General features: G+C 42.4%; 4 protein-coding genes across 4 annotated transcripts; 1 reads left to right on the forward strand and 3 right to left on the reverse strand.

Annotated features, from left to right (window-relative positions):
• Window positions 1-946: 946 nt before the first annotated feature.
• Window positions 947-3,800, reverse strand: LOC117585411 (basic proline-rich protein). The gene is made up of 5 exons (XM_034274883.1): window positions 3,185-3,800; window positions 2,516-3,094; window positions 2,016-2,186; window positions 1,782-1,961; window positions 947-1,625 (listed from the first exon to the last, which is right to left on the reverse strand). Exons 1-5 carry the CDS (start codon window positions 3,213-3,215, stop codon window positions 961-963), a joined length of 1,626 nt encoding a protein of 541 aa, XP_034130774.1. The 5' UTR covers window positions 3,216-3,800; the 3' UTR covers window positions 947-960.
• Window positions 3,801-4,300: 500 nt separating this feature from the next.
• On the reverse strand, window positions 4,301-6,733 carry LOC117585519 (peroxidase). The gene is made up of 5 exons (XM_034275025.1): window positions 5,426-6,733; window positions 5,017-5,356; window positions 4,762-4,957; window positions 4,591-4,696; window positions 4,301-4,526 (listed from the first exon to the last, which is right to left on the reverse strand). Exons 1-5 carry the CDS (start codon window positions 6,703-6,705, stop codon window positions 4,460-4,462), a joined length of 1,989 nt encoding a protein of 662 aa, XP_034130916.1. The 5' UTR covers window positions 6,706-6,733; the 3' UTR covers window positions 4,301-4,459.
• Window positions 6,734-8,630: 1,897 nt separating this feature from the next.
• Window positions 8,631-9,743, forward strand: LOC117585348 (putative tRNA (cytidine(32)/guanosine(34)-2'-O)-methyltransferase 1). The gene is made up of 3 exons (XM_034274791.1): window positions 8,631-8,788; window positions 8,870-9,564; window positions 9,619-9,743. The coding sequence occupies exons 1-3, from the start codon at window positions 8,668-8,670 to the stop codon at window positions 9,724-9,726; spliced, it is 924 nt and encodes a 307-aa protein (XP_034130682.1). The 5' UTR covers window positions 8,631-8,667; the 3' UTR covers window positions 9,727-9,743.
• Window positions 9,744-9,880: 137 nt separating this feature from the next.
• LOC117585349 lies at window positions 9,881-11,036 on the reverse strand. Its single transcript, XM_034274792.1, has 2 exons — window positions 10,607-11,036; window positions 9,881-10,547 (listed from the first exon to the last, which is right to left on the reverse strand). Exons 1-2 carry the CDS (start codon window positions 10,994-10,996, stop codon window positions 9,987-9,989), a joined length of 951 nt encoding a protein of 316 aa, XP_034130683.1. The 5' UTR covers window positions 10,997-11,036; the 3' UTR covers window positions 9,881-9,986.
• Between the last annotated feature and the right edge of the window lie 332 nt (window positions 11,037-11,368).

An 11,368-nucleotide genomic window follows, 5' to 3' on the forward strand; every position in this document is an offset into this window, starting at 1 on the left:
TCTGCCGCTTGCTGCACATCGACCCACTGCTGTTTACACTTTTCCTGAAATTACACGCTGCTTGAGTTCATTCGGTTGATTGGATCAAAGGCATTCTTACAATCTCCTTTGCTCTTCCAAACATCTGTTTTTTTTTTGCTGTAATTATACCCGGTACTCGACGAGTAAATAGGGTATATTGTATTTGTGCACAAAGTATGTAACACACAAAAGGAAACGTTTCCGACCCCATAAAGTATATATATTCTTGATCAGCATCAATAGCCGAGTCGATTGAGCCATGTCTGTCTGTCCGTCCGTCTGTCCGTCCTGATGAGCGCTTAGTACTCAGAGACTATAAGAGCTAGAGCCACCAAATTTTTCATCCATACTTCTGTATGCTCACACTGTTACAAGTGTATTTCAAAAATGAGCCTTGCCCCCTTCCACCTTGCAAAAGGGCGAAAACCTCCCAAACCTACAATTTTGAAGATAAAAGAAAACTTGGGATCCGATTGGATCATTATTATAGCCATAATGAAGAAATCAATTTGCAGTAGCTAAACCCACCCTGTCCCGCAGCAATTGTTGTTTTTTTTCACATTCTTTCATTCACACTCAGCTTCCTGTAGTCAGCGGCCTCTGCCTCCGGCGCGAGTCTGCAGGGTGTGGGTCTAGGGAAGGGGGGGCGAGCTAAAAGGAGCGTGTTGGTGTGCGAAGTGTTGTAGATGTAGATGACAGATAAAATTTAACAAAACACCGCTAAGGTGCAGATGTAGTACTGAGTGCCGGGTATAATGTTGTGATGCGTAAGAAGCGTCTCACACGGACCTTCTCGTTATTCTGGTGATGATATCACAAGGCTGTGTTCTTTGTTACATCCCAATACCCAAACAAAAGAGATTCAGCCCATAATGCACTATGATACAGTCATTATTTCTTTATATTTTTATATTGGTAGCCTTCGTGTGTACGTCATGCTCATGAGTTGTAGTGTTCATATGCGTACAGGTGGAATGGGTTTCGTGGACTTCCTATAGCTAAGATAATTGGTCGTTTGCTGCTTCGTTCTTCCACAGGATCAGACTCTGTGGACTGGCTTTCTTCATTCAAGTCTTCGACCTCTATCAAAGGTTCCACAGTCACCTCTTCATCTTCCTCCATGTCAATATTGTTTGGTGTACTTTCGTATACCAGTTGAGGTAATTCCTCATTCATTTCTTCGACTGAGGCAGTTTCATCGTTTAGGTCCAGTGTGTTGTTCTCATGGCTGATATAGCCAGTATCCTCGGTATCCTCGGTATACTGTTCATATTCAGTCGGTTCGATGTTCACAGATTCTTCTTTCTCAGCCGACTCCTGTATACCTTCGTCAATTAGATTCTCGACGACGTATTCCTCTACCTCTACTTCAGCAGCTTCATCCAGGCCATCTCGCGGGTATTGCTCTTCACTTTCGTTGTCTCTGTGATCGGGACCGTCAGGATTGCTCTGATGATGATGATGATCACCATCGTTATCTTGTTCCCCATGGTGCGGATTGCTTGGATCGGGCATCGGGTGCGGGTGCGATGGTGATTGTGGATGGTTATGATTATGTTCGCCATCTCCGTGGTTGGGATGGTGGTAATGATCCCCATTGTGCCCTCCCTGTGACGGACCGTGTGGATATCCATTATGCCAACCTCCATGCGAGGGACCGTGTGGATGTCCATTGTGTCCACCTCCATGTGACGGACCTTGTGGATATCCATTATGCCCACCTCCATGCGAGGGACCGTGTGGATGTCCATTGTGTCCACCTCCATGTGACGGACCTTGTGGATGTCCATTGTGTCCACCTCCATGTGACGGACCGTGTGGATAACCGTGCGGTGGGTAAGGGTGTTGCCCTCCAGGACGTGGATAATGTGGCCAATGGGATGGTGGATAATTTGGCCAAATATCGTTGTGGCCCTTTCCACCTTTGTGGCCCTTGTGACCTTTGTGGCCCTTGTGACCTTTGTGGCCTTTGTGACCTTTGTGGCCCTTGTGACCTTTGTGGCCATTGTGACCTTTGTGGCCCTTTGGTGGCCAGGGTACAGGCACAGGCACAGGCACAGGGACAGGCACAGGGTATGGCAGCCTTGGAGGGTAAGGATAATGTGGAGGCGGATGAGGATGTTTAGAGCCTCCAGGTGGTCCAGGAGGACCAGGCGGTCCCGATCCTGTAGATAAAATAATTTTACATGTTATCAATAGCACTTGAGTAATTAAGATTAAAGCACTAAGAAAACAACAAAAGGATCTGATAGCTGATAGCTTCGGCTGACAGTTTGGTTCTCTTCGGATTGGAATATTCTGAGTAATACAATGGGGTCCGAAACGCCTTCTTCTGGCTTTTGCATCAGCACAAATGTGACCCATGCACGTGATTTTTACAAAGGATAAAAACTAATTCTGATTCTGATTTTTTGAGACGAAGAAGATATCTGCATGTTTCTGTTTTGTCTTTTTATCAATTCTTCGGAAAAGGCAATGCACTTAATTAACTCACCTGGTGGTCCCGGTGGTCCGGGAGGGCCTTTAGATCCCTTGTGTTTTCCCTTGTGAGGCGGTGGCACAGGAATTGGAATTATTATTGGTGGTTGGGGATAAGGAGGGTGGTGATGTGGTGGCGGCGGCGGCGGCGGCGGTGGCGGCGGCGGCGGACTAGGGGCTGCCGGTGGATTTGATGATGGCCTGCCGGGTCGACCGGCGGCACCTGGAACACCTGGCGGGCCGGACGGGCCTGGCGGGCCTGACGGGCCGGGCATGCCATAGTGGCCTTTCTGTCCTTTTTCACCTCGATCACCTTTTTCGCCTTGAGGGCCTTGTACACCTGGCAGGCCGGCAGGGCCAGGCGATCCTGGGGCGCCCGGAGGACCGGGGGGGCCAGGCGGACAGTGGCAGTGATGTGGTGGATGTGGCGGTGGCGGTGGCGGCGGCGGCGGGTAGTAATGCTGCGGTGGGAACTTATAAATAACACTCGGCGGAGCCGGTGCTGGTGCTGGTGCCGGTGCCGGAGATTGGATTGTGATTAGTCTTCCGGTCTCATGGTCCGCTTTCTTTACACTCGCCAGGCTGAAAGCCAAGCCTAAATATGAAGTATTTATTATTAATCATTTGTTTTTTTTTAAGGTCGATGGGGAAGAACTGGGTGTTTGTCTGTTGGTGAATAACTTACTAAGGCAGAATACCGTTGTGAACAGCTTCATGGCTAAAGCGCATCTGGCGCCTTTCCCTGATTAATCCATCACTTATATACCATCTGGGGGTTCGATATATTTTATGAATACTTTGTTTAAATCACTTTCATTAATCTAGATTCAGTAGAATAGAACCGTTATGGCATGTCCATTGAGAAATATCCATCACTAATCTCTAGTGAAATATGCAAACTGTTCAAATGATGCTAACATTCTGTTAACAAATGCAAATTATTGTCAACTCATAATATCGACCGCCTCTGAATGTGTATCCGTATATATGTATGTATGTAAATATTGAAGTATGTTTGAAGAACATATTCATTGCTGAACTATGTTCGACTTTACGACTCGTTCCAACAGTGTGGCCCAAAAAGCGAAAAATGTTCAGAGAATAAACCCTTTGTCTCCTAATTAGGTATGTATTTCAATAAACGTGTTCACACTCTATGTCGCGCGCCTCCATATGATTAACACATTTAGAACGACGAACCCAAAGTCAATGAAAGTGCAAAGGTTTTATTCCTCAGCTATCCACAAACATTGCGTAAGAGATGCCTCGAATGTCCAAGAGCGTAACCTAGACGGCGGCAGGCAGCTCGGCGAATAGGAGAAAAGTAACCAAATAAAGACGAACTTCATATGCAAGTAGCAGATAAAGCGAAAAAGATATTCAGTACCCAATGTGGACCATATGTATGTAGAGCAGGGCTCGGCACGGCCCTATCTAAAAGGTATAGGACAAACGAAAAAACCAATACCAATATACCGTTTTGCGTGCGTCATTGCACACAAACGCAAAAACGGCTCGTTAATTGTATGGGTGCCGAGCCCTGATGTAGAGCATTGTCCGTCTTTCTTTATAGTGATGTAATTAGAAGGTGTAAATCAGGCTTCTTTAAACATAAACTACATAAACAGCAATCCGACATACTAAATACCCCACCTGATCCACATTATTGCTTAAGAAATCTATACGTTATCGTTTGGCCATACATTGAAATTGAATCATAAATTTATTCCTGATTTATTACTAAAGTTTACACAAAAGTCAATTTATTTCGTTTCATGAATAAAAGCTATGCGAGTTTTAATAGTCATAAACTTTATTGTTGCTATTCTAATAGCTATATTAATGTGCGGCAGCCTTACATGGTTTAAAATATAACAAGAAAAACTAGTTAAAAAGTCGCACGTGCATAAACAAATAAATCGCTCCTTATAGAATTTCAAATATATAGAACTTTGATTTTCTAGTGGATATCTTGCCATTTGCTGAGATCAACTTGTGGTATCTCATCGCAATTGAGGATCAAGTTACTAAATTGAGGAATGAAAAAGGTTACTGATTATTTAATTAAAGTAATTATTTAAGTAAACTTACTGATAATTCGGAAATACGAATACGTTCTGCTGGATGTCACGCAAATAATTCGCATTGTTGCAGAACAAACTTGCTAAACTTGCCTTACGAATCTCCGCCAGTTGCGCTGCATGAACAAAGTGTTGGAATCAGAAATGTAATTCCTATCAACCTACAAAAGCTGCAACTTACTGCGCGAGAAACCACCACTGTGATCTCGTTCAAAAAAGAATCGGTCCCCGCGACGCGTGTTTAGAAATTGTTTGCCAATAATGCACAACAGAGTCGGACCGTAAAGTGCTTCAGGGACATGGTATTCCAGCGAACCACCCACACTCAGTTCCACATCATCAGGAGTTGCATATAGCTTTTTCAACAAAGAGATTTTCTACATGGCAATGGAACATTTGATTATGCAATTTATAGGTAAAGAATTACATTACTAACCTCTCTCGGTATCTCGGCGATCAAATCTGCCCATTCGACGGCTCGCCGCAGTCCGCAAAACTCACGGACGTCGTTGTAGGAGGCTAGCCCAAAGTCTCGGGCACGTTGAATGTCCAGTGACTTGAGATCAGAACCGTATTCCTCGAACTCCTTTCGATTAAAGTAGTGTTTGATTTCCCGATCGATACTCCCATCGGCACGTTTATGAAGTTGCGTTGCCAAGCCTCTCAATAATGCATCAAAGTTATCACTAGAGTCCAACAAGCGAATAATCTCAGGTCGCTCGAAATGGTCACTTAGGCGCAGTGTCTGGTTGGAACTGCGATTTGGAGCAACAAGTCTGTAATTTCACAAAAAAAACTCTTGTTAATATACTTGTAAACTCGACAAACGAACCGCGAAGACTTACGAAAACCAACCGGGAACCTGGGTGTGCGCGTAACGAAAAGCGGCCGAAGCGAACTCTGCATAGACAGCAGCATTTACGGATTCGTCGTAATCATTGACATACTCAGTAGGGTCCACCGGATAGATTAGACCATTGAGATAGGTGTATGTACTACCCAGATATAGGGGCAGCCAATCGTTATAGGTTATCTTCTGGTACTGTGCAATATTGATCTTGCGAGCTTCCTGGTAGAGGCGCTCGTCGTTGTAGTGCGGATTCAGGATCGCTATGTTCTCAGCCAATCGATTATGTTCACGCACAAACAGTGTCTGCAGAAGTGCGATGGTGGGTAAGAAGCGGTTCCGTCTATCTGGCATAATGTAGCACTCGTTCCTGGCACCACACTCACCATTCTGGTTCTGGCTCACGGGTAACCAGTGCTGACCGTTTACGTAGCTGGTGCGGAGCCGACCTCCCTTGAATAAACGCACTTGCCGACTCTGACGTTGAGAATTTCCATACACAGATGACAGATCGAGATAGGCGGTGGAAAGTGTAAGCTTCTCGGGATATGGTGCACCGTCCTTCGGGCAAATGGCTTCCGCGTCCGAAACGCTGCTAGCAAAGTGGAGGCAAGTTTTACCAGTGTTGTATGCGATGGGCCCACCGCGCGGCAGAGCAATCGGCTGGCAACGATGATGATGAGGCTCAGCACAGCAGTCTTTAGGTGCACCCCTGGTCGACAGTTGACTGACATCGTGAGCCACGTACTGGCCCCACTGCATTGCCGCCATGGTCCTGAAATTGTCGTTTCTCGTATGTTCACCATACAGTGAAAGGGAGATGAGCCGCGCATTGGGTAACGCCTGTACTGGTTTCACGTATTTCGGAGGCAGCAGGCGCCCGTATCTAGAGACAGCAATTCCGTGTTCGGGGTAAAGCAAGCTGTTGCATGATCCATCAATGCTTCGGTAGTGCAAGTTGCTCGTATCATTCAGGCAATTCGACGGCGGTGTGCCACACCTTACAGGCTTCGAAAAACCCGACAAAGGCGACCATCTGCTGGGACTAGTAGCCGAATTGGTATTGTATTTCGGTAGATACTCCTTCAGCAACGCGTCCAAGCTTGAGTCACTGATCGCAGGACGAACTTCGAAAGGAAAACTTCCCGAGTTTCTCTTTAATTTTGAAGTTGAATACTGTTCGAGTTCGTCACTATTCGCGTACGGACAGGTAGTGGAAGCTGCCCTATCGGCAATTGCCAGAGCCCCAAACACGGCTAGAACTTTTAAGACACTCATTGCTGCCACTGCAGAAAACGCAATGCAGCCCCTTGCCCTATAGCGCTATATATAGAGCGCTTCTGCACAGTTTTTTTTTTATTTCGCGCATTATCTTCATTACCACAGTACGTGATAAAGCAGTTGGAAATTCTTCAAAAGATGGCTAAGATTAAAGAGCGTACACAGATATGAATCATGTTTATATTCGAAGGTCTTTTACAGTAGGTGGAGCACATAACTTATTCGTTAACGGAAAAACTTCAAGCGAAACGTGTCCAATAACCGATGCATTTTCCATTATTTTACTTCCTGTTGACAACGTTGGTTGCACCAAGAACAACATCCATCTTCCGTAGCATATTCAGTGTGAACAAACACACAAAAATATTGTAATTTTGGACGAAAGAAACATTATAGTTTCTAGCTAATCGGCATATCCTTGTATTTTCAAATGAATTAAATTAGATTAGGGCAATTTAGGGCTGATTCACGTAATTTTAAATTATTTTTACATTCGTACGTACATATATTATTTTAGTCGCAAAGTGTAGCTACCCTTACCTAACCCAAAGCTTTTTGGACTTTGTTAGGTAGACAGCAAATTAATCTTTCAAGTCCGACAAATATTTTCTTAAGCGCGGTGGCATCAAAATGTGCACTGCACTCCATGTTAAGAGAAATGGCATCTTCATCTTCTAATAATGATTCACACTGTCTTTGTTGTCTTTCTACGATCGAATAGCAGCTTGCCAGCAACATGCTTAGATAGTCACGATCCACATCAACACAAGCAGACCTGCGTAGAAAAAACACATTATAGACGTTTTTGCATAATTTATTTCTGTGTATAATATTATTTCACACTTATGTACATATTTTTAATGTATTGTTCAATAATCTTTCGAATTATATAAAATATATTTCGGTAAGTTCCTGTTTCAATCAAAATCAAAAAGTACTACAAATATTTTGCATTAGAATGGCTGTATGAAAAAAGATGTAATAAGAGGCATGCCAATTTTCGTGACTAACGACGGTTCTGTAAAACTTCTTTATGTAATAAAAATTGGCACACACGATAAAGGATAATGGATCACATGGATCATGGATCATTCATCGTTAAATGGACATTGTTTTATATTTTCTATTAACATATTCTTAGTGGAGTAAGTAGTATGTGTAGTAGTATGTAAGTAGTAATTACAAGTCTTACATGAAGTTCCGAGGACACGTCACTTTTGACATTGTAACATATTCAGTTTCTTCAAAGCAAGACTCTGTTACTTGGCACATATTAAACTTATGAATTTCTTGAATCGATTTGGTTTCTTGTGCACTTTTAAACAACTTTCAAATTCACGCGGTAAACAATGTCTTCGTTAATAAACAAATTAGGGTTGTCATAGAAATTTCAATATATCAATCAATATTCATATTTTTCCATCAACAAATATTTCACCGATATATTTTTTAAATATTTGGCAATCAACCCAAGATAATTGATTGATAAATCGGAAAAAATTCTAGTGTTAGCGCGGAGACTCCTTACTAGCTGATAATATAAAATAGAACATCAAATCGAGGAATATTATTTAAGACTACGGTATATTTACAGTGTATTTTGAAAATGCGAGGGTATATTTCCGAGAGCCTGTCTATATATTTTATCGATAATTCCGCGGTCACACTGAGCACAAGTTAAGTTTATGTTTATTGAATTCCGTCGCAAATATAAATCTATACAAAGATTAAAAAGCTTTAATTATTTAAGCTGAATAATAGTGGGGAAGTCCTCTACGCCAGATAAGTATTGGAGCAAAACTGTAACAAGTTACATATCTCGACGTGGCGATTTCCACCTTGTAAAGGCGGGCGGCCAAATAATCCCCCTCTACCAAAGGGTAGAGCGGTAACATAAAACCTAAAAAAAAAATAATAATTATATATATACAAAGATTTCGCGTGTCAATCCTATTGAGTATGGGTAAAACTTCAAAAGACAAACGGGATATTTATTACCGTCAAGCGAAGGAAGAAGGCTGGCGAGCACGAAGTGCTTTTAAGCTATTGCACATTCATGATGCCTATGGAATACTAAATGGTATTGTATATTAGTAATGTTTAAGCTACCTTCATACACGTGAATTCACCTTTATTTAATGGTGGTGGTTTTTTAATGCAGGTGTACGGCGCGCTGTTGACTTGTGTGCAGCACCTGGAAGTTGGTCCCAGGTATTGTCTCGTAAGCTGTACGATCCGTGCCAAAACGATGCTGAAAAGTTGGCAACCAAAATCATTGCAGTGGACTTGCAGGCCATGGCGCCAATACGGGGAGTTGTCCAATTGCAAGGGGACATTACCAAGGAGAGCACAGCCGAAGCTATAATAAGTCATTTCGGTACTGACGGGGAAGAGAAGGCCCAGCTCGTCGTTTGTGACGGGGCCCCGGACGTAACAGGTGTGCATGAAATGGACGAGTATATGCAACATCAGCTTCTGGTATCTGCTCTAAGTATAGCCACTGTAGTACTTGAAACCGGGGGATGTTTTGTTGCCAAAATATTTAAAGGCAATGCCACCGGTCTGCTTAGCACACAGATGCAAATATTTTTTAATAAGTTTGATATCTACAAGCCTCCAAGTTCGCGCTCATCGAGCATTGAAGCGTTTGTGGTGTGCTCCGATTTCTGTTTGCCCCCCGGATATATTCCACAAGTCATTAACACGGCTCGAGATGACATACGCATACTCGCCCAAAGAACAGGTTCCGAAGTAAACCGCAGCCTAGTGCCCTTTATAGCTTGTGGTGACTTGGATGGCCATACCAGCTTTAACAACCCATCTGAGGACGAGTCGGATGCCTCAGATATTATGGACGTAAGGTGAAATCGTTTCATTTGCATATTTGGTTTTAATTTTGTACTCCAATAGGATATTAAATACGACTATGACAGTTTTATGAGCGACGAGCTTTATCCACAGGAATTTAAGCAAGTATATGAAGAATTACAGTATACAAGAATTACGTCTCTTCAATAAATGATTGGGTCTGGAAATGATCTTTTTACTCCAAGGGGTTGGTTTCATCAATTAATTATGTTGGTCAAGCAGGATAAGACTCATACAAATGAACTTGGCTGAATAACCATTTTCAAATTCTAACAAATGCTTCTGACAACAGTTTAGATGTCTCTTTAAAATTAATAACGGGTGAGAAAAGAATTTAATTTAAACGGGGTCCTTATTAAAAATCACTTAACGTATTTATACATTCCTTTACCACTTTATTACAAGTCCAGTCATTTTAGTGACAGTTTCTTCTGCTCAATTTCTAAAAGTTTTTTTTTCAACTCAATTTTCTCCGCCGTCAACTGTTCCATGGCTAAGTGGTGACGCTTGTCTTCAAGCAATTTTTGCTTTAACATAACGCAAAACTCATTGAGCGCCATGTGGACACTGCTGGTGGCGTCGTTGACCAAACCAATGTTGTTGCTTAATTTTTCCAGCAAGCTATCCTCCTCTGTTGTTCTTCCTGCTAATACTGACTTTTTGCCTGCTTGCAGGTACAGCGGGTCTATATCAACCTTGCAATCCTCTGGCTCATAGATAAATTCGGCAGCACCTTGCAAGGCGCTAGGATCATCCTCGTCTGGCACCACATCTTCCACATCATATTCGGTATTTGAGTTGTCGTGCATGCCATCATCTTCTTTCAAAATCAGTTGACTAACATCATCGTGTATACGACATAGGGCTGCTATTGTTTCCTCAGACGGACTGAGGCTCGTCTCAAACGGCAAATTAAGCATTTCATTTTTCTCCACTTTTTTAAGTATGAACCTTTTCCAGTCTTTCAACGCCTGCAATATAACAAAGACATTAATAACCTGTCATTCAGACAATTATTTGGTATGCTCACCTTCTTCCATGTAACCACATCTTTTCGTGGCGGGCCATTCCTGTTCAACTCTGATGTCAGTTGCACCCATAATGAGTCCGCGGAATTACGTGTTTCCCAAGAAGGAACTTGTAGCAATCGAGGATGCTTCTTCACAAAGTCCAGCAAGACTACTTCCTGAGCGGGGTTTCGTGGCTTTCCCTTATTCCGATCAATTACACTTGTCTGTGTTTGATATTTATATTTGTGACTCTGCGACAGCGTCGAGTTCGGATGCATTCTATTCATATGTTTGCTTAGATTCGTAGTTGTAGTTTTATAAGAAAGCTTGGCTTTGCAGATGTTACACAGAGCATAAGTGTCATCGATCGCTCGGAAAAAGCACCAAATCTCGCTTGTTTTCCGTTTCATTCTTACTTGTTTATTTTATTTTATAAAATAATTAAATTGCTTTTGGCGTCAGTGTGACCGCGGAATTGTCGATCAAATATACCGTCAGACCATCGAAGATATACCGGATTATATTTTTCATTTGCAAAATATACCATAAATCTTAAATCATTTTCCTGTACTTTGAAGAAGATATACCGGATTATATTTTTCATTTGCAAAATATACCATAAATCTTAAATCATTTTCCTGTACTTTGATCCTATATTTAATATTATATCATCAATTCATCAATCAATTTTCCACAAGACTGGCTCGTGCGTCCTCTGAGGCAATTAAATTAACCAGTTTTGGTCGTGAAAACTAGCCAATCTGCTGCAGAATTTATTGATA

Source organism: Drosophila guanche, unplaced genomic scaffold, assembly GCF_900245975.1.
Source record: "Drosophila guanche unplaced genomic scaffold, DGUA_6, whole genome shotgun sequence".
In the NCBI taxonomy this organism is placed as follows: Eukaryota; Metazoa; Arthropoda; class Insecta; order Diptera; family Drosophilidae; genus Drosophila; species Drosophila guanche.